Source organism: Leptopilina heterotoma, unplaced genomic scaffold (genome assembly GCF_015476425.1).
Source record: "Leptopilina heterotoma isolate Lh14 unplaced genomic scaffold, ASM1547642v1 Lhet_206, whole genome shotgun sequence".
In the NCBI taxonomy this organism is placed as follows: Eukaryota; Metazoa; Arthropoda; class Insecta; order Hymenoptera; family Figitidae; genus Leptopilina; species Leptopilina heterotoma.
This window is the reverse complement of record NW_025110922.1, coordinates 136,245-159,363: the sequence shown is the minus strand read 5'-3', so window position 1 is coordinate 159,363 and position 23,119 is coordinate 136,245. Positions and strand designations below refer to the sequence as shown.

Sequence of the window (23,119 nt, the reverse complement as noted above, 5' to 3'; positions counted from 1 at the left end):
TTTTACCGGATTTTGTAGTTTTGGGTTTAATTATATGAAATTATTATTTTGATAGTGTTTTTTTGATGAAAATAAAGAAAATAATGATGTTGCATTAGATGTGATTTTAAATTTTCTATGAGCAACAACGCCATCAAGTGGCTATAATTGGAAGCTGTTGTGTCACAGAGACACAGACAGTCACAGACTGTCACATCAGAAGAAGAATCTGTCAAATTTATTTTCTCTTTAAAATACGTTAAATACTCGAACTAGGTAAAGTAAATTGAGTATATCGAAATGATATTAAAATAATAAATGTCAAAAATTTATAAAGTGCGTTAATATTCAATTATTAAATGTTTTCACCACACCTTTTTCAAAAAGAGTTTTACAAAGAGGTTATGTTTCTTTATTTTTATTATTACTTTTTTCATAATATTTATCTTGTTTTTTTGTTTGTGTTAAAAAGGTTTTGAAAAGGGGTTTCTGTTTTTTTAAATCATTGGAGTTAAATTGGTGTTTAAATATTTTCCATCTTCATCAGCTCTGTATTTTTACATTTAATTTTCTTTATTATTTTCTCGACATTTTTATCATTTTTATCTGTGAGTGTTTCAAGTGTATTTAAATGAGTTATTTAATTTATCCTTAAAGCTAAATGTTAAAAATTCAGTTCTCGGCCCTTTAAACTTTCAATATAGAGACAAAGTTGTCTCTTTATTAAAAGTTTCATTATTGTTATGACAGGTATACGGGTCATAACCCCAAATTTCCTATTTTCTAATTTCTTTTTTTTCTTTTGTATTTCAGGACGAAAGGTAATAAAGGAACAAATGGAGGCCCACGATATTTATTACAATAGGACAGAATATGTCGAAACAGCTTCAGGTAATAAAGTCAGCAGACAAACGGTTCTCTGTGGATCGCAAAATATTGTCCTTCATGGAAAAGTAATTGTTCAATCGGATGCAATTATTCGAGGCGATTTATCGAATGTACGAACTGGGAGATATTGTATAATAAGCAAAAATGTTGTCATTCGACCACCGTTCAAAAAATTCAGTAAAGGAGTCGCTTTCTTTCCCCTTCAAATGGGAGATCATGTTTTTGTCGGCGAACGAGCTGTCGTTAATGCTGCTATTGTCGGATCTTACGTTTACATTGGAAAAAATGCCGTTTTAGGAAGAAGGTGTATTTTAAAGGATTGTTGTTATATTGAAGACGGTGCTGTCATTCCACCGGAAACAATTGTTCCATCCTTCACACGATTCGCTGGTAATCCTGCGACTTGTGTCGAAGATTTACCAGAATGTACACTTGATCTTATGTTAGATTATACAAAAAATTATTATCAACATTTTTTACCCGCCGCTGTTTAAAATGGAACATAATTACAAAATATGATAATTATTTCGTATTCAGTTTATGTATTTTTAATTTTTTAACTTTAGATAATATTTATTTTAAAATATGCACCGAAAGAGAAAATAAATAGCTTCGTATAAATAGTTTTTTCGATTTTTTTTCCCTACCTGTTTCTCATTCGCATTTCCCGCTCGATACTGGTTAGCAGATTTCCTTCCTTATCCAAGTCGAATATTAAATACGATACTTCACTTGTGTAAAAATTCATTTAAAGTTTCGTGTCTATGATTTTTTGTGTACATCGTGACGCCGCCATTTTTTGTTTCGTGATAAACTTCATGATATTCACACTGTTTGCGCGGAAACGTGTTGTGTCTAATTTAATTCCGAGAAAATAAAAATTGAAATAAACGCAATGTTTGTTGATTTCTTTTGACAATAGTGAGTGCATTAACACTTGAATATCGCCAAATGTATTTCTAACAATTGTGACGAGTTAAAAACTTAACCACAAATATGACGGAGATTGCGAATTCAACAATGTTTACGAATGGTAGACTCTCGTCCGGGCCCTCAAATTTGATACAACAGGCTTTCCAAGGGGTCGACGAGGAGGAGGATCATCATAATTTTGTCGCTTACATTGAAAGTGATGAGAATGGATCACAAATGATACGTTTATCGCCAGAGGCGGCTGCTCAATTTGGATTTAATGTCAACATGGAGGGTGGAATCTCGGGAGAGGTTACATTCCTACCGAGCGACGGAGATGCCGTACCTGAAATGCAAGCTGAAATTAATACCGATAATGTTTCTAATGTAAATTGTTCCAGGTATGTCGATTTTCTGTACTTAATGTTTGGTTTTTAAATCATTTTTTTTTGTTCTGCAAACTTTTTTTTATAGGTTATGTTCTTTTTTGAATATGAATGTTATTTTCCGCGCAAGTAAAAGAGAATTTGTTTTTATTTAAATTGAAAGTATTAATAAATTTTGTATTACCTTTAGATATGACGAGTGGTCGGTTGAAGGCCTGAATCAAACCGAAACTTTTCAACACGGCAACAACATGGGAACGAATATTTCCATGGATTTGGTAAACAGCGAAAATTGTCCTCAGGATTCTTCAACGCTACTAGAACATTCCAACGAATTAATGCAAGTAAATTCTGTTTTACAACAAGATAATATTTCAAATTTCGATAAAAATCAAATGACAAGTGCTGAGAATTGCATGCAATATGCTCTTCTCGACAATCAATCTTCCCAAACACCGTCTTTTGTCACTGTCACAACATCGCAAGGTCAGATTTTACAAAATCTACCAATGATGATACCCACGTCGCAATATTCCCTAAAACCCATTCAACCGATAACGAAGACTTCGAAAAATGTCAGAATTCTTCCCAATGCTGGAAAAAATATCACACCGGTCACCACAATTCACTCGATTAACAATGGAACAACCTCAAATGCGGTAATTTTTTCAAACGCAACACTCTTAAATACTGTGTCGCCTCAGGTTATTAAAGCCATGCCGATTTCGACTCAATTTCTCAATTCTAATGGCATTGTAACTGCTTCCGATTTTTTGTCCGGTTCGTGTGAAATTTCCAATCAGTCGGTCAATGGAACTCTTTCTGATTCTATGGCAAATTCGACGAATTTAATTAATAATCAACTTTCTCAATTGATAAAAGTAAATCCAAGTTCCATCCAAAGTGGAAATCTCCATCAGGTCGTAACTTCGGTGATGAAGACTACGAATCCATCATCTCCGACGCTGAAAAATACTCCGATATTCACAACCTCGAACGTCACGTCTCCGACTAATTTTCGAAAAACTACAAATCCGATTGTCCGTTCGGTAACAAAATCAGTCGCCAAAACGTCTCCAAAAGTCACCAATAATGTCGTGTTACAAAGTGCGTCTCAAGTAAAAGTCCAAGACATTCGCAACAATACGAGTCCAAGTTCCGTTCTTCGAACCAATTCCTCAGTTTCGCTCCTCAAGCAACAACCCAAAACGACCTTTGCCAAAAGAATCGTTAACTTACAATCGCTCAACAACATTGCAAATAATGTCCAAAATTTGCAAAAAACAATCAACTTGAAACAAAATACTGTGGAGAGAACTTGCGAAAAAAGCCCCGTAATGAAAGTACAAGAAGTCCCCAACCAATTACGAAACATAAAGAATCTAAAAAACATCAAATCCATGCCAAATGTTGTCCTCGAGAAAGTCAAGGGTTCGAATTATTGTGCTATAAAATCGGCAGGAAATTGTACACTCACAAACTCTACCACTCTTCCCCCAAGTGCTCGGATCGCCATATCAAAAACAAAACTAAACCCCCTTGTTTCAAACAACACAGTTGTCGCTACATTAAAATCAAATTCCCTAAATTCAAACGGAATTCTAAAAACCGAAACACCGGTAAAGCAAGAAATCGCCAAAGTCGATAATTCAAAACCCCTCGGAACGTGCAAGAATCCAATTCCAATCATCACGCACTCAAAGGGAAAAACATTCATAATCGACGACGGTGTCCCCGCTTCTCAAATCTCTCAAATTATTCAAAAATTCAACAGAGATCAACACAATTTCGATCAATATACCAACGAAGAAACCGCCAACACATCTAAAGAAAAAGTCGTCTATCAAATCGTCTACCCCACCGATTTGGACCTAATCGGCAGACGTGCACCCCAGGTAGTTCAAAAACGACCCGCAAAACGTGGTAGACCGAAGAAAAACTCCGTAAAACCGCAACCACCCCCTCCGTCCAAACCAGTATCCGAAGAGGATCGCGAGTTGAAGAACGAACGAAAAAAAGTCGTTGCCCGAACACGATCTGGTCGTTTATCCCGACCTCCGAAGCACATGGTTCGCGACTACAAGCATTTACATCCGGTCGACTTTACCCAACCGGATCTCGACGATTCCGACGGTGGTTACAGTGACTATAACACGAATGGCGACTTTCCCGACGACGACGAATCACCAAAGGAACTATTAACAGGTCTAGAAGTCCCGAAGCGAAAGGTTTCGAAAGAATACCTCTGTCCCACGTGCTCGAAAACCTATCTCGGTCGCGAGAAAATGATTTTCCATTTTCAAAAATATCCTAGTCATGGGAGTATGGACCAACTTCCGCCCCCGAAACCCAAGACCGAAGTCGGTCAAACGCTCGACACTCTGAAACGAAAGGGCAAGAAACGCGGTCCCTGGGGAACGCCGGAGGAAAAATCGGCCCGACGACAAGAGAAATTGAAGAATGCGATCGCCGTTTGTGAGAAGAATGAAATTTGCAATATCGCTGCAAAGCCGGTGTTGAACGCCTTATCTTTGTTCGATCTCATGGTTCTTAAGTCGGAGAACAATGTCATGAATTTTATGCGTATTTTGAAGGATCTGATGAACAATGTTCGGGAAAGAGCTTCTAGCATGCTAACCACTCCGAAAGAGGACGAGAGAAATACCACCGACATCATGGACTTGAATGACGATCTTCTCTGCGACGCTTTGGGCCTAAATCCCGGTCTGTACAAAATTAACAACGTCTTCGCCCGTAAGGAAAACAACCTCGAGGACGAACCTCCGCTAAAAAAGGCGAAAATCGAAGGTCTCGAGGAAGAACTCCTCCATCATCACCACCACCACCACCATCATCATCACCTCGAGGAGCGAGCCTCAAGCGGCTTCTCCGACGGTTCCGACATCAGTTCAAGTTCCAATTGTCCCGAAGTGCTCACAGCCCTCACCCTCGTTCCCCGAAACACCAGCCCCCACGACGAACCCTGCAAGCTAATTGGCTCGAAACTCGTCATTTCAAACCCGGAAATTCAAAACGAACTCTGTGAAAATAACGGTTTTCGCAAAATCGACATCAGTAATAACAGTTTTCAAAAATTCGAAACCCCCCTAGAGGATCAGACCTTCATCAAACTGCAATCGACCGACAAGAAATTCATCAAACTCGAAAATGGAATGATGGGTAACTATCAAAATAATCAAGCGCCCGAGGAAAATTTCCCCGAGATGCAAAGTTTCGCGAGTGCAACGGAAAGTTTCACGAAAAGCTTCCAAACAAGTGAGAGTAATTCGAACATTTTCGAAGGTCTCGAGAATTTAGAAGTGAAAATGAACTACGATCATTTGGCACAATTGGCAATGTTAAATGCAACTGGCGAAATGGAACAGTCGCATATGACGGAGCAAATTGAACAAATTGTCAGTGATAAATTAAGTGACATGATTCCTGGTGATTTACTCGAAAATAATCTAATTTCGAATAATTCAATAAGTTCCGATATTTCGTTTGCTTTCAATTCTTCACTAACCGAGGAATATCCATTCAGAAGTATTAGAAGTTAGATAAGTTTACAAGTACTTAAATAAACCTGTACAGTTGTAAATAGCTTTCTACGTTATTAAGAAAAGAATTTAATTTCATGAGGTTTTATTTATTTATTACAAAATACTTCTTTGTGTTAAAAAAAAAATTCGACTTTGAAATGTTAAAAGTTAAAATTATTATTTAAACTTCTACGAATTAAAATGATGAGAATAATTTATTTTGGTGTCTAATTTTCTATTTATTACCAGAATAATCACTAAATCTACTGAAAAAATTAAGTGATTGTCACAAAAAGCTCAAAATATCGATGTGTAAAAATTAAGAATAGATTCTATTTTTCGAGAAAAGAAAATTAAAAGAATAAAAAAATGTACAAAGTATATTTAACGAAAGCACAATTTATGGAAAATTGCAATTTATTTTTTCTCTAGTCTGTTCTGTATAATGTAATTTCTGTTTAGGGGCAGAAAGTAATGTATGTCTAGTTTTTCAGATTTGAAAAATTATTAAGAATGTAATATATATTCTTAGAATCGAAAAAAGATTCTCAAGAAGAGAAGCTTTGATTTTTAGAAAAGACTATAGAACTAGGAAGAGAAATTAGATAATAATTTATGTTCTTGAAGTTCATGGGGTAAGAAAACAAATTTTTGTTACAAAAAAAATCTAGAGCGGATTTGATCGAAAAAGGAAAAAAAAACGTCAGAGGGAAAAAAAGTGGTGACGCCGGGGAAAAAAAGCTCGCGCAGCCGCTTTGCGCCTGCGCAATCTTTTTTTCCCCTGCTTTTTGAAATTTGTCATTTGGAATTAATATTAATTATTAACATTGTGATCTTCATCTACGTAATAATTGCATAATAAAAAATAGTGATTGCGAGAATAATTTATGCAAATTTTTAAGAGAATATTTTAACGAAAAAGAAAAACAATCCAGTATTGTAAATGTTCTTTTTTTTTTTTTTACTGGTTCCTAGAATATGACATGATACCGGTTATATGTATTTTGATAAGATTTTACTCGAATACTGTAAATTTAATTGATAATTACAATAAGTTTTTTGTAATTTATTTTTCCTCAAAGTGATAAACGTGTCAAAATAACAAAATAACGAAAAATTATTCAATGACAACAATATTATTGAATAATCACAAAAAAAAAGTATTTTTTCTGTTTGTTCATAAGCGGTTGAATTTTAAGTCTCTGAATTTTCATCTGTGGCGAGTTTTTAATTTTTTCTCTGTCAATTTCGTTTATGCTTTTAATAATGTTTAAATAATGTTTACATTCGATTTTTGATGCAAGCTATTTTTTTTTCTTTTTTTTTTAATTATTTTATAATTAGTTTTTGATTACTGTACCTTCGCAGTTAAACTGTAGAGACTATTTTGATATTAAGAATATTGTTTCATCGTCAACTATTGTCGCTTTTTAGTTTAATGAAAAGGACCTAATTTTAGTGAAAACTAATTTAATAAAAGTATTTTTTAATATTTAAAAGTATTCAAAAATATTAAAAAATATTTTAAAATATTTAAAAAATATTAAAAAATATTAAAAAATATAAAAAAAAATATTAAAAAATATTAAAAAAATATTCAAAAATATTTTAAAATATTTAAAAGTATTTAAAAATATTAAAAAATATTTAAAAGTATTTAAAAATATTAACAAATATTTAAAAATATTTAAAAATAGTAAAAAAATATTTAAAAGTAATTAAAAAATATTTAATAATATTTATGACTTAATTATTTAAGAAAAAATAATAAATAATTTATAATTTCTATAAATTAATACTATAATGTAATAAATTAATATTAATTATTAATTTAATCTATTTAAATTTGTCAATTACGTAAATAAAAATTAAACATTGTGATAAGATATATTTTTCTATCGATAAAAATGATTGTAATAAAAAAAATTTGATTGTAAAGACTTTCGAAAATTTGTCACAATTTTTTTTTATTCTCCTGAAAAGTGACGATGGTTGTTGATGAAAGTAAAAGCAACGTTAATATTTTTTTTTTATGACTTTCAAATGTGACGGTATTAATTTTAAGAATTATTGTAATAAGCGATTTTTGAAAAAACTTGTAATATCGATCTCAATTATTCATTATCTGTGAGCTCTTTCTTTATAATAAGAATACGTACTTCGTTAATTTTATATTTCTATTATTCTGTGTATATCGAGTATATATTGAAAAAAAAGAAAAATAAATAAAAATTGTCTTAATTCCAGTCTTTTCATTTTTCAAGGCCTTTAATTTTATTTTACAATCGTACTTTGATAACTAAAATAATAGTTTCATTTTTGAATTAGGAATTATTTTATTTACTTGACTAAATAACGATATTTAAAAATAGTTTTAATTTGAATAAATTTATTTTTCTTTTAAATTCTTTTCTTGCAGACTTTGCACTTGATAATTAATTTTAAGAAAGTAGCTTTCAAACTAAAAAAAAGTTGTAAAAAAGGAGACATCGAAAAATTAAACTTGACGACCAAAAAAACTCATTTTAGAATCTTCACAAAACTGACAAAAATTCTATTCTATATTTTATTTTCCTGACTTTTTCCTAATTTTCATAAAAAATATTTACTTCTTTCTCATCCTGATAATAATTCAATTCTTGCAACGATTTTTATTATTCATGAAAGAATATAAAATATTTATAAAAATAATTTTAATTCTTGCGGAGAATTTTATAAAAAATTTTAAGTGATTTTTCTCAACTAATTTTATGCAAATTCTGAATTAAATAATTGAATTCCTGGGAAATTTTTAATATTCATGAGAGGAATTATTGAATTCTTATGAAGATTTTTACAAACAATTTTTTAAATAATTGAATTCTGTTTGGAAATTTTATGAAAATAGTAAATATTGAAAATCATTGAATTGCGAAAATTTAAAAAAAATTGAATTTTACAAAGATTTCTATTAAAATTTTTGACAATCATTGAATTTCTGTGTGGTATTTTATTATATTTTTTTAAAAATAATTGAATTCCTAAAAAGCATTTTATTATTTATGAAAATAATAGAATTCTTGTGAACGATTTTTAAAAAATTTTTTAATATATTCGAATTTCCAAGAAGAAATTTATTACTTTTAAAAATAATTGAATTCTTGTGATAAATATTGTTATTTATGAAAATAATTGAATTTCTGTGAAAAACTTTATTAAACCCTAAAAGAATAATTGAATCTTTTCAAAAAAAATTAATAAAAATTATATTTAAAATAATTGATTTCTTACGAACAATTCTATTAAAATATTTGAAAATAATTGAATTCCTGTGAAGAATTTTATTAAAATCTAAAATAATAATTGAATTAATTCAGAAAAATTTAATTGAAATTCTATTTAAAATAATTGAATTCTTTTGAACAATTTTATTAATATATTTGAAAATAATTGAACTCCTGCGAAAAATTCTAAAATTTTTGTAAAAAATTGAATTCTTCCAATGAATTAAAAAAAAATTTTTTTTTAAATAATTGATTTTTTCGAAGAATTGAAATTAAATTTTTAAGAATTTTTTTAAACATGTTTTGAGCAATTTCTGTAAAATTTTATTAAAATTTTCAAAAACAATATTAAAATCCTGAGAAGAATTTTATTATTTATGAAAATAATTAAATTACGGCGAAGAATTTTATTAAAATGTTTAAAAAGAATTGAATTCCTGTGAAAAATTCTAATATTTTTGTAAAGAATTAAATTCTTCCAAAGATTTTTAAAAAAACATTTTTTTAAATAATTGATTTTTTCGAAGAATTGAAATTAAATTTTTAAGAACTTTTTAAAACATTTTTTCCGCAATTCCTGTAAAATTGTATTAAAAATAATTGAAATCCTGCGATGAATTTTAATATTTATGAAAATAATTGAACAGTTGCTAAGAATTTTATTAAAATTTTCAAAAATAATTGTATTCCTGAGAAGAATTTTATTATTTCTGAAAATAATTGAATTATTGAGAAAAATATTATTAAAATCTTTAAGAAGAATTCAATTTCAGTGAAAATTTTTGTTATTTTTGAAAATAATTGAATTCTTTATAGGAATTCTATAAACATTGTTTTTAATAATTAATTTTTCCGAATTATAATAAATATTATAAAAATTTTATTTTAAATAATTGAATTCTTGTCGAAATTTTTATTTTTGAAAATAATTGAATTTTTCGATTAATTAATTTAAAATAGTAACAAAAATTATTAAAATTCTTCGATGAGTTTTATTATTTATGAACATAATTGAATTCTTGTTTAGAATTTTATCAAGAATTTTTTTATAAAATTGAATTTCTATGAAGAATATTATTATTAGAGAAAGTAATTGAATTATTGTGAAGAAGTGTATAGAAATTTTGTTAAATAATTAATTTTTTCGAAATTTTTTTGAAAATGCTATTCTCGAGGCTATTCTGAATTGAATTCATGTGGAAATTTTATTATTTATGTAAATAATTGAATTTTAGATGAATTTTATCAATTTTTTTTTAGCTAATTGAATTCTTTTGCGAAATTTTATAAAAATACTAGACATTGAAAAGAATTGAATTTCGAATATTTTTCGAAAATAATTGAATCTATTTAAAGAATTTGTTTATAATTTTTAAGAATAGTTTTTTTGATTTCTAGTATTAGCGAATGTAAAGTAGTGTAAATTCTCAAAAAAAAACAGAAATAGTAGCTTTTAGTGACTGAAATCTAAAAAAATTACCCAAATAGTAGCATAACGTAAAAAAGTAGTTAAATAGTAGGTTTTAGTAGATAACTCCGAAGACTGCTACCATTAAAAATTACCAGTAAATTAAAAAATTTCCTTTATTTCTTTTTCGTTGAAGTGAATCTTAATTGAAAGTAAAGTAGAAAAAAAAATAAAAAAAATTAGGAGATAAGTTCGTTATCTGGTAGTCAAGAGGGTTGCATTAAATGTAGGTAGGATAAATGACAGATGCCTTGAACTGGGTCAATCAATACCCATACGATGATGGAGAGGCTCTCGCATGGGAAAGATTGTAAGAGTCGTGCGCGTTGATACTGACAAAAAGCAGCTTTTTTCTTTGGGAAAAAAAGCTCGCAAAAAATTCTTCGAAAACATGTCAATTGACGATTTGACAGTTGTTGCAATTCAAGAAAATCGCTTTTCTGATGTAATCAATCATTTGAGGCACAACTTTTTTGCCGACGAGCCACTCAACAAAGCTGTTGGCCTCTGTCAACCTGGAGACAGTCATTATGAACTTGAGCAGCACTGTCTACAGACATTGAAGCAAGGATATTCAAGGATGATGATTGACAATAAAGGAACGGTATGCATCCCATTCTTCTCTCTCACAATTCTCTCTGAAAAATAAATTCAATTAAAAATTAAAGCAAATAGACAAATTTTTTTGGAAAAAAAAAATTATTTCAATTTTTTAATTTTGTTATGACAATTTTTTAATTTTTTCTCAATTTTTTTAATTTTTTCCCCATTTTTTAAATTTTTTTCACATTTTTTAGTTATTTTTATTCTTGGATTTTTTTCGACTTTGTAATTTTTCTGGACATTTTTTTCCAACTTTGTTTTACTGTAAAATCTGTTTTTAAAACGAGAGATTGAATTCTCGAATTAGTGGATCTAATTTCGAGTTGATGATAATTTCTAATTTGTTAATTTAATTAATTTACCTGCTAATTAATTGGAGTCGTTCTAACAGATAGCTGGCACAGTTTTGAATGGAATTGTTCAAAGAGGCGAGCGTGAAGAGGCCGAGAGACGACTCGCCGAAATGAGTGATAAAAATTTCCAGACAATTTTCGGTCTCCTTTATAAAGTCAACGAAAAAATTGATCTCTTCACCAAATATAATGTGGACGATCTTTTCGAATGTCGTATTCTAAGTGTTGACGATCGCTTTCGAGGAAGAGGATTAGCCAATGCTCTCGTTCAGGAGAGTCTGGAAAATGCCAAAAACGCCGGCTTCAAGGTATTTTATCTAAACAAAAGAGTATTTTTTCTTTTTGTTCAAAATTTGCTTTGAAATTTGTCTTAATTTTTGTCTTGAAACTTGTTTTAATTTTTGTTTTGGAAATTTTTATTTTGCTCAATGTAATATTTGCCAATCCAAATAATGAATCTAAGAAAAAAGATCACCGACTACAGGAGAGCTTGACTTTGAATTATTGTTTTGAATGTGTTGTGTAATTTTTTTTTTTCGAAGACCACAAATTATGCCCGCTAAAGCTCCTTTTCATTTACGTGTCGTATATTTTTTTCTCTTTGTTTCAGCATGCTCTTCAAATAAAATATGCATGGGATTTTCGTTATGCCAAGGTGTTGTTACAATGTTGTTCCATATTCATCATCGTCATGAAAAATCTGATTATTCAAGGGAAGAGTCTCCTTTCAGATTTTCAAGGCAGACGCAACAGGATTATTTTCCCAGAAAGTCTTTCTCAAATATGGATTCAAGACGGAGGCTGAAATTCCATATTCGGATATTGATGTTTCAATTCGACCGGGACCACCGCATCAGGCCCTCAAACTTATGGTCAAAATTCTAGAGTGAAGTGGTGGGAGAATTTATTCAACACAAACGCAGAAAGTATTTGCAGTTATATTCGTAAACGAAAGTAGAACTGAATTTTTCTTTTTCTTTTCGTCATAAAGCGCCTGACAATAACAGCTCTCTAAAAAAAAAAACAAACACAAAAATTATAAAGTTTATAAAAACGAACGAGCTGAAATGTCTATTTTTTGCAAATAAGTTCACAAAGGACAAAGGTATTTTTTTGGAAAGTTTGAAATTATAGTGTATCTGAAAAATTGAGTAAAAAACATTAGGGACAAATTGTAAACAAATTGTAAACAATTGCCAGCAAATTCCAGCGAGTCGTCCAATTTTTCAAGATTTTTATCTTCATCATTTAATTTTGCGTCGTAGAAATTAAGCCTAATGTAAGTTACGTAAACGTCTATATTTAATTCCGTATATATAAAAATTATCCAGATTTATCTGAAAAAAAATTGACTGCCCATTGTCCTCGTGTTCATAAGAATTAAAAAAAAAATAAATAAGTGCACTGGTTGCCATATTCAATAAACCTTGAAATTCAGGGTTAAATTAAATTTGCCTTTTCGGAGCGGGCGTTCGATAAAAAGTTAATTTGATTTATCCAGGAAATGAAAGAAATTGTCCAGAGCTCAATCAACTGATAAAATTAAAAATCTAATAAAATCAAAAAAGACTATTAATTGTATTCCCACCGGAATACAATTTATTATTTATTTATATAGTGATTTCACCACCGTTTATAAAAAGGCAATTTTCGTTAACAAAAATCGCCCGTCCTGAAAAGATAAAAAAATAATTGTAGATTATATAGTTAAATGTCAAAATAAAACCAAAACGAAAGCGTGCGCATCGTCGAACATCGTTCGATGGAAACGGTACCTGGAAGACGATAATTGTCGTCGAGTAACTTTCCAGCTCTCAACGACCAAATTTAAGCCAAAAAAAAAAAAAAAAAAAAATGGTTCTTTGCGTCAATGAGCAGCAATATTTGTGCCATACTTTCCATGTTGCGATATTCTTGTAGATGTATAATTCAGCGCACAGTTGTACAAAAACGATTTCCACATGACGGGTCCACTTGTATACAAGTATTAAAAAGTATTATACGAAATATCTAAATAATATTTTTGTTGCTGTCTCGCATTATAGACAGATAATAGATAATGCACCTTATTTTGTAAGGATGTCGTCAAAATAAATATTCAAAGTTTATTACAATGATATAATATATGACAAACGTGACTCTTCCTTAAAGTAAAGAAAAAAAAAATTTACTCTCGAATTAAAAATCAAATTTATTAATGTTAATATCAGTATTAATAGTTAATATTAACAGTATATCAATTTATTGAATATTATTTAAGTTAATTAATAATATTAAATAATAGTAATTACGGTTAGTATCACATTTAATAATTAAAATTGTGTCTTTCTGAAGCAGGGTGTCTACTATTTTCGTTCAACAAAATTCCCAGTTATTTCCCGACTTTGTTCTAATTTTTTCTTTACTCATCAAATTTAAATTTATTTGATTTCGAACATAAATAAATCTAAAAATGGCTTTCAAAATTTTTATAAGAATTATTATGAAAATTAAATTCTTTTGACAAGTATCTTTAAATTTTTCTTTTTTTCTTAAGAATTTTAATTAAAAATTTGAATAATAATTCAATTAAGCAAAGAAATTTTTTTAAATAATTTTGTCTGTTCATAATTATAATTGAAATTTTGATTAATTCGATTTTATTAAAATGTATTGATAACTAATTACATTTCTTCAAAAAATTTTACTATTTATAAAAGTAATTAAATCCTTCCAAAGAATCTTATTATTTATGAAAATAATTTAAATGTTTCAGTAGAATTTTATTAAAATTTCTGAAAATAATTGAATTTTGGAGAACCATTTAATTATCTAGAAAAATAATTGAAATTTTGAGGAGAATTCAAAAAAAAATTTTTAAACATAATTGAATTTCTGCGAAGAATTTTATTACTTTTGAAAATAATTGAATTGTTTTTTTTTTAGAATTTTTAGGAAATTTATGAAAATAATTGGATTCTTGTGAAGAATATTTTTTAAAAATATTATTCAAAAGAATTTAGTAAATCTGAAGAATTTTGCTATTTATGGAAATAATTGAATTCTTGAGAAGCATTTTTTTACAGTTTCTAGAAATAATTGCATTCTTTTGACGAATTTTAATAAAATTTTTAAGAATAATTACATTTTTCAAGGAATTCGTTAAAAACTGTATTAAAAATAATTGAAATTCCGCAATGAGTTTAAGAAAATAATTTATTTAAGAAAATAATTGAATATTTATATTTCGAAGAAATTTTTAAAAATAAAATTATAATAACTTCCCTGGATTATTTTCGAAAAATTTAAATAAAATTCTTTAAAAGAAGTTAATTATTTTAAATATAATGTAGAGAAATTTCAATTATATACAAAATTTTCAATTATTTGCTTATAAAATATTCAATTATCTTGAAACAACAGAATTGAAAAATTTCAAAAATCTTATTTTTGAGAATTTTCAAAAAAACTTTGCGAAATTAAATTAAATTCTTTTTGAACAATTTCTTTGAATTTTTTTTAAATATAATGGAGTTTCTTAAATAATTTTAATTAAAATTTTTGAAAATAATTGAATTTTATGAACAATTTCTTTAAAGTTTTTAAAATAATCGTGTTTGTTTATTAAAATAATTGAATTGTTTAATATAATTCAATTCTTTCGAATAATTTAATTAAGATTGCATTGGAAATAATTGAAATTTCATAAAAAAATTTAACAAAAATATTCGAAATTAATTGAATTCTTCAAAAATAATTTTATTAAAATTTCTAAAAATATTTCAATTTTAAAAAAAATTTTATCAATTGAATTCTTTCGAGAAATTTTATTAAAACTGTATTAAAAAAAATAATTCAATTCCTGTAAAATATTTTATTATCCATGAAAATAATTGAAATTTTATTAAAATTGTATTAAAAATAATTGAATTTTTATAAAGAATTTAAGAAAAATTTCTGAAAATAATATTGAATTATTTGAAAATAATTTTATTAAAATTTTTGAAAATAATTGAATTGTTTCGAAGAATTAAAAAAATTTTTTAATAATTGAATTCCTTCGTGAAATTTTATTAAAATTATATTAAAAATAACTGAATTTTTGCAAAGAATTTGGCTATTTATTTAAATATAATTGAATTGTTTTGAAGAATTTAATAAAACTTTAGAAAATAATTGAATTTCTTAAAAAAATAATTTAAAAATTGAATTCTTTCATGAATTTTTTTTTTTGAAAAGAATTGAATTTTTCCAAAGATTTTACTATTTAAAAAAGTAATTTAATTATTGCGAATAATTTTATTAAAATTTTTTAAGTTTTTTAAAAATAAAATTATAATAGCGGTGACTAACTTCCCTTGATTGTTTTCGAAAAATTTAAATAAAATTCTTTAAAAAAAGTTAATTATTTTTAATAGAGTGTAAAAAAAATTTCAATTCTATCAAAAATTTTCAATTATTTGTTTATAAAAATTCAATTATCTTGAAACGACAGAATTGAAAATTTTCAAAAATCTTATTTTTGAGAATTTTCAAAAAAAAACTTTGCGAAAATTCAATTTTATTAAAAAATATTAAGTGTGTATCTTTTTTTAAATGAAGTAAGAAAAATTTTTAATTATTAATCTTCGTACTAAGAAACGTGAATACATTAGAATGTGACTCTTTATAAAATTTAATTATTTATCAATTATTAAATTAAAATACTTTGAAAATTCGATTTGTTAACAAGTTTTTAATGAAATTTTTTAACAAATTTAATTATTTTCAGTTGAATTTCACGAAATTTCTATTAATTCGATAATTTTTTTAAAATTTATTTACTAACTATATTTGAATCAGTGACTTATTTTTTACTATCAAATTAATTATTTCTAAGTAATTCAAATTTAGAGAACAGTATAAATATCTATAAAAATTGAAATAAAAAGTGATTTTTTAAAAACAAATTAAAGTAATAAAACTTTTTTTAATTTGGTGAAAGAATTCCTGGCTTATTCCCGGTTTTTCTCGGTCAAATTAAATTCCTGGCTATTTCCCGGTTAGTAGACACCCTGTGAAGAAAGGGATCCAAAACTCAAATATTTCAAGTGAAAGTCTTTTTTAAATCAAAAATATTCGATAAAAACTAATTTTAGTTTTACACATTTAAACAGAAAGTTTTAATTAAGCTAAAAATGACACAAAAGTTTCTTTTGCTTCTTGGGTCCCTTTCTTCGGAGCGAATCACAATTATAAAAAATAGTATATAATAGAAAGAAATTTTATCCAAAAGGTATGATTTATAGGCAAATAAAGTCTGCACACGAACATTCTATAAAGTTGATAACGTTATTCGAGATAAATTTAAAGAATATGTTATAAATAAAGTTGCACACAAGAAAACTCTAAACAGTTAATTGTATACATAAAACCCTGTCACATTTTTCAGGAAATATAATTTTCGGCGGCAGTGTTTTTAAACTTTTTATACTTTCTCGCGAACTGGAACGAACAATCTAATATTGTTTCCGGAAAAAAATAAGATTGAAAAAAAAGTTCTTCGGAAAAACGATTTGGAAAATAGTTTCGAATAAACAACTCGGAAAAATGTTTGAGAATCGATAGAAATTCGAATTTTTGGAAATGTAAAAAAAAACTATAAACTCTGTGTTAAATAAATGAATAAACTTGAAATCTTGTAAACTGTTCATGTGCGGATATTATTGCTTCATACCGTGCTTTTTTGGAAAATAAAAAGAAGAAATTTTTTTTAAAAACGAAAACTAAATACCGAAAATTTAAAAAAAATTTTAAATACCGAAAATGATGGTTAGAAATTAAATTCAGAAATATATATAGATACATATATATTTCAGTTTTAAAAATTAAAACTAAAAACTACAAAAGTAATAAAATTAATATATTTACACTAAAAAATTGTAATTGTTGTTTAGAAATTAACTTGTTGTCTAAAGTAACGTTGAAATTTGTTAGACTTGAGTTGAAGTTTCACGGAATATTTTGCTTGAATCCTCTGCATGTACTTGATGTCCCTCGCCTTCTTGGCGGCTGCTTCCTTTTGTGTTTCAACCCAGCCGAGACCACGGTACATTGACAAAATTTTGCTGAGTTTTTTGCTCTTTGATATTGCGAGTGGTCGACTTGGATCTATATTTTGCTTATAATAAACCATCAATGACCGATGACCGATGACACTTCCAGATGGTAAAACTAATTGATAATCATTGTCCTCTAATTCGGGAATTTCAACTTCCGCATCTGGATCATTGACTTCAGCGTCTGGATAACTTGTTGAGTAATCATAGAAATCTGCATATTCAGCTAGAGCTTCTCCTTCATGCAACATTTTACAGTGACCTTTGTCGATCATGTGCGCTCTCGCTGCGTCTGCACTGCGAAATGCCCTTCCTGCAAAAATTAAGAGAAAAAAATAATTTAAGGGACATTTTAAATAAAATTAATAAAATTAAATCAACGTCATATTATAATAAATTAATTTCACATCATACATGAAACTGAATCTTTTAGAATTTGAAAATTGCAGTTCTTTAAAGTTAGCGATGAAAAAGATGTTCAATTACATATATTTACGAATTTTTATAATTGCAAATTTAATTGAAAACATCAATAACTTCTTTTTAAAATAAATATTTAATCATTATTTTTTCGTTGGAATTAAAATTCTTCGAAAGATTCAAATTCAAATCTTTGAAATTCAATAACTTCTTTTTTAAATATTATTATTATCCGAGTCTTCGACTCGGAGTGCTCGTTTTTTCCATGTTTTACAATAATTAACGATAACCGAGTGATAAAATCATTATTTTATATTATAAAAATATTTTTACTGTAAATACTTTAAAATTATTTTCATCATTTCAATTCAATTATTATTTTCTACAATTTTTAACTAAAATTCTTCTTTAAATCAATGAATTTTAATAATTTTTGAAAAAGTTCTTTTCGAAAATTTGTAAATCCATTTGTTTACAATTCAATTTTACCAAAAAATTTCGATTATTCGGAAATTCTTCAATTAAATATGTATTAGAAAATAAAAACTTCAAATAATTTTAAAAAAATTCAATTATACTTTCTTAAAAAATTGATTTTACAGAATTGTTAGTTAAAAGTATGAAAAATTCAAATTTTCAAAGATTTTAATTTGAAACGTTTTCAAAACTAAATTATTTCTAAAAATTCATACTATAAAACTTTTAATATACACTTATTATCAAAAATTTTAATTTAAATTCATTTTTAAATCAATTTTTATTAGAAAATTCTACGAGAAATCAATTATTTAAATACAAAACTAAATAATTTATTAAATAATTTAATGTTTCTTAAAATATAATTCTTATAAAGAACTCTATCAACAAATTTTTAAATAAAAGAATTCTGTTGACGAATTTCAATAAAAATTTTAAGAATAATTACATTTTTTGAAGAATTCGATTAAAATAAATATAGTATTAAAAGTAAATGCAATTCTGCGATGAGTTTTATTATTTATGAAAATAATTGAATTCCTTAAAAGGATTTTATTATTTACAAAAATAATTGAATTCCTGTAAAAAATGTTATTACTTATGAAAATAATTAAATTTCTGAGTAGAATTTTATTAAAATTTTATTTAAATAGTTGAATTCTTTTGGAAAAATTTATTAAAATGGTAGATATTGAAAATCATTAAATTGTGGAAATTTTTTAAAATAATTGAATTTTGGAGAAAAATTTTTACGACAAATTTTTTAAATTTTTCAACAGAATTGAATTTCTGTGAAGAATTTCCTTACTTTTGAAAATCATTGAATTTTTGTGATGAATATATTGTTATTTATAAAAAATTAAAAATAATTGAATTTTACAGAGAATTTTATTAAAAATCCTAAAAATAATTGAATCTCTGAGAAGAATTTCGATATTTTTCAAGATAATTGAATTCTTTCGAGGAATTCGATGAAAATTGTTTAAAAAAGAATTGATATTTAGCGATCAATGCTATTAGTTATGAAAATAATTGAATTATTGAAAAGAAATTTATAAAAAATTTGTTAATAATTGAATTCCTGTGAAATTTTTTTTTTAAATAATTAAAAATGTCTTGCGTAGAATTTTATTAAAATTCTCTTTTAAATAATTGAATTCTTTTGAAAAAATTGAATTGAGGGAAAATTTTGAAAATAATTAAAATTTGCAAAGAAATTTATTAAAATTTTTGAAAATAATTGAATTTTGGAGATAAATTTGATTATTTTTAAAGATAATTTACATTTTGACGACAATTTTTAAAACATTTTTGAACATTATTGAATTATTAAAAAGAATTTTATTGTTTATGAAAATAATTGATTTATTGGGAAGAAATTTATAAAAAAAGTTTGTAAATATTAGAATTTTTGTGAAATTTTTATTATTTATGAAACTTTATTAAAATAGTAGATATTGAAAATCATTGAATAATTGACGAAAATTTTTGAAAATAATTGAAATTTTGACCAGAATTATATTAAAATCTTTGAAAATAATTAAATTGAGGAAAAGAATTTTATTATTTATACAAATAATTGAAATTTTGACGAGAATTTTGAAAAATTTTTGAAAATAATTGAATTTTGGAGTATTTTATTATTTATAAAAATAATTGAAATTTTGACAAGAATTTAAAAAATAATTTTGCAAATAATTGAAATTTTGCCCAGAATTTTATTAAAATTCCTGAAAATAATTGAATTTTGGAGAAGAATTTTATTATCTATAAAGATAATCGCAATTTTTACCCGAATTTTTGAACGTAATTGAATTTGTGAGAAGAATTTTATTACTTTTGAAAATAATTGAATTTTTGCAATAATTTGTAACTTCTCCAAAATTTATTTTTTTTTCTTTTAACTAAAATCCTTTTAATAAATGCTTTAAAAAAAAATTTAATTAAATATATATTTAAAAATGTAATTAATTTCTGAAGAATTTTAATCATTCAAATTTATCAAAAATCTGAGTTTTTAAAAATGTCTGATTAAATTTATTGAAAATTGAAATTCTTTAAAATTTCAAATTAAAACCTTTTGAAGTCCATCTATTTACGAATATTGTAAACGCAACTTTTTTAAAATTCAATTAATTTTGATATATTTAAGTAAAATCATTCATTAAATAATTTCTAAGTAGTAATTTTATAATAGTTCTCCAAGAATTAAGTTATGTAAAAAGAAATTATTGTCAGAAATAGAAAAAATTGATCGTTTTGTATTAGAATTCGTAATAATTTTATAGTTCATGAGGCAAACAAAAAAGATGCCTAAATTCAGAAATTTCTTATGAATTCTAAAAATCTAATTTTGCTAGTATTTTTAATAAAAATTCTTGACTTTTTCCTGAATTCTCTGACATGTGGTAATTCTGTTCTGGGTAATTGAAAGAAGCGAAATTAAAGTCTTGTCACTAAAAATAAGAAAATTTCTTATTTTTAGTGATAAAACTTTAATTTAAATTTTAAGGTACATAGTTGGCGTCGACGCCAACTTCAGGGACCTAAAATTGCAACAATTCAGTGTAAATGTAGAAAAAAGAAAAATACCTTTATCATTACACCAGAGACACATGAATCCGCCAAAGACTTTTTCCCCCAAGTAAACTAGTAATCCTCGCATATCTATACAATATTCCGGATCAGGTATAAAAAAAGTATGAGCTTCCGTCATGTGTTTAAGATTTCGAACCCAGGATCTACTGTGATGACTGCAAAACAAACAATCATTGTGTTGCACTGGATTCTCAGTATCATTCATCCATTCATCAGAATCGACAGACTCAACATCAGAATCCGTGTCCATGTTCTCCTCAATTCTACTCTTCTTCGCCGAGATATTCTCCATCTTCTCATCCTTATCCTCATTCTTAACACCACTAGATGACGACTGATCACTAAGCTCCTCCGTCGAATTTGCATTCGAAACCTTAGCCGATTTTTCTTTATGCTTCTTGGACAGTAAATGATTATTATATTGATTTTGCGTACTAAAATTCTTTCTACATGCTTTGCAATTCATCTCCTGACTCTGCTGTAATTGATCATCTTTACCACGTTGTGCGATAACTCTCTTTTGAAAATCTTCAACTCCAACGGGCGGTAATTCGACTACTTTTCTCTTTAAATTATATCGATGCCAATCAGATTTGTAATGTTGCCTTTGAACTTCCAAATCTCTGAATGCAACACGACATGTAATACACGTGTAGGGTATCGACACGTTACTCATATTTGCGGTTTGTTTAATTAAAAAATAAAAGCACCTTATCAAACTACTAGCTTGTAGTTGATGCTGTAAAGAAAAATTAATATTAAACAAAACGAAGAAGAATAAATATAGGGGATTTTTAAAAAAAAATTCAATATTAAGGTTAGGTTTTGCATTGACAATTTAAAAGCTACTTTAAATTGTCTATAGTTTATCAAATTTATGTAAATTTTCTCACCTCTGTTGAACAGCTTGTTCAAATTGGAGCACCTTATCTAATTGAATTTCAGAATTTGCCTCATATCATGAAATAATTAATATCAAATAGAAACTTGCTCGAAAACCACTTCACGAAGTAAACACTGAGATTAAAATGGCGGACTATATCGATCGATGACGTCATAGACAAAATGTCGTTCCTTCTAGCGGCTAATTTGAAAATGTAAATCTTTTTCCTAATTTATCAATAATTAATTTCCTAAAGTTTAAAAATAAAAAGATTATATGTACCTAACACTTCATAAAGTTAATTAATTAAACTTTTTGAAAATAATTGAATTTTTTTTTTAAATAATAGTGTTTATTTTTTAAAATAATTGAATTGTTTCGGAAATATTTTATTAAAATTGTTTAAAATAATTCAATTCTTTCGAAGAATTTAATTAAGATTGTATTGGAAATAATTGAAATTTCATAAAAAATTTTACAAAAATATTCGAAATTAATTGAATTCTTCAAAAAGAATTTTATTAAAATTTCTAAAAATAATTGAAAAAATTTTATCAATTGAGGCCTTGGATCCAATAACTCGCCCGACGCTCGAAGGCACGCGCTAATACCAGTCGGGTAGCAGTGAGTGGCCCAGAGGCGCTCACTACTCACTGACTGGCAGTCGCGCGTTCCTCCGAGCGTCGGGCGAGTTATTGGATCCAAGGCCTCAATTGAATTCATTCGCGAGAAATTTTATTAAAAATAATTCAATTCCTTTGAAAAATTTTACTATTCATGAAAATAATTGAATTATTCCAAAGAATTTTATTAAAATTTTTTAAAATAATTGAATTATTTCGAAGAATTTTATTAAAATTTTTTAAAATAATTTAATTCTTTCGAAGAATTTTCTTAAAGTTGTATGGAAAATAATTGAATTTTCATAAAGAATTTTAACAAAATTTTTGAAAATAATTGAATTATTTGTAAAGGATTTTATTAAAATTTTTGAAAATAATTGAATTGTTTCGAAGAATTAAAAAAATTTTAATAATTGAATTCCTTCGTGAAATTTTATTAAAAATAATTTAATTTTTGCAAAGAATTTTACCATACATAAATATATAATTGAATTTTTTCGAAGAATTTAATCAAATGTTAGCAAATAATTGAATTTTATTGTTATTTTTTATAACGAATAAAAAAATTTAATTCTTTCGTGAAATTGTTTTAAATATAATTGAATTTTTGCAAAGAATTTTACTATTTATAAATATAATTGAATTGT

At 26.4% G+C, this 23,119-nt stretch overlaps 4 protein-coding genes across 6 annotated transcripts; 3 read left to right on the top strand and 1 right to left on the bottom strand.

The window, feature by feature from the left end:
• The first annotated feature begins 160 nt into the window (after nucleotides 1-160).
• LOC122501224 (dynactin subunit 5) lies at nucleotides 161-1,488 on the top strand. Of its 2 annotated transcripts, none has more exons than XM_043610533.1 (2): nucleotides 161-255; nucleotides 793-1,488. In XM_043610533.1, the coding sequence occupies exon 2, from the start codon at nucleotides 816-818 to the stop codon at nucleotides 1,359-1,361; it is 546 nt and encodes a 181-aa protein (XP_043466468.1). In that variant the 5' UTR covers nucleotides 161-255; nucleotides 793-815; the 3' UTR covers nucleotides 1,362-1,488. The 2 variants fall into 2 exon arrangements, with proteins under 2 accessions (XP_043466468.1, XP_043466469.1); XM_043610534.1 differs by having other exon boundaries at nucleotides 245-380.
• Nucleotides 1,489-1,660: 172 nt separating this feature from the next.
• LOC122501247 lies at nucleotides 1,661-7,171 on the top strand. Its single transcript, XM_043610572.1, has 2 exons — nucleotides 1,661-2,180; nucleotides 2,356-7,171. Exons 1-2 carry the CDS (start codon nucleotides 1,864-1,866, stop codon nucleotides 5,723-5,725), a joined length of 3,687 nt encoding a protein of 1,228 aa, XP_043466507.1. The 5' UTR covers nucleotides 1,661-1,863; the 3' UTR covers nucleotides 5,726-7,171.
• A 3,448-nt stretch (nucleotides 7,172-10,619) lies between these two features.
• LOC122501282 lies at nucleotides 10,620-13,591 on the top strand. 2 transcript variants are annotated; one of them, XM_043610623.1, is made up of 3 exons: nucleotides 10,620-11,042; nucleotides 11,433-11,702; nucleotides 12,005-13,591. In XM_043610623.1, exons 1-3 carry the CDS (start codon nucleotides 10,737-10,739, stop codon nucleotides 12,197-12,199), a joined length of 771 nt encoding a protein of 256 aa, XP_043466558.1. In that variant the 5' UTR covers nucleotides 10,620-10,736; the 3' UTR covers nucleotides 12,200-13,591. The 2 variants fall into 2 exon arrangements, with proteins under 2 accessions (XP_043466558.1, XP_043466559.1); XM_043610624.1 differs by having other exon boundaries at nucleotides 10,621-11,042; nucleotides 12,126-13,591.
• A 3,614-nt stretch (nucleotides 13,592-17,205) lies between these two features.
• LOC122501281 (zinc finger protein 622) lies at nucleotides 17,206-22,000 on the bottom strand. The gene is made up of 3 exons (XM_043610622.1): nucleotides 21,860-22,000; nucleotides 20,961-21,705; nucleotides 17,206-17,784 (listed from the first exon to the last, which is right to left on the bottom strand). The coding sequence occupies exons 2-3, from the start codon at nucleotides 21,640-21,642 to the stop codon at nucleotides 17,306-17,308; spliced, it is 1,161 nt and encodes a 386-aa protein (XP_043466557.1). The 5' UTR covers nucleotides 21,643-21,705; nucleotides 21,860-22,000; the 3' UTR covers nucleotides 17,206-17,305.
• Nucleotides 22,001-23,119: the final 1,119 nt, after the last annotated feature.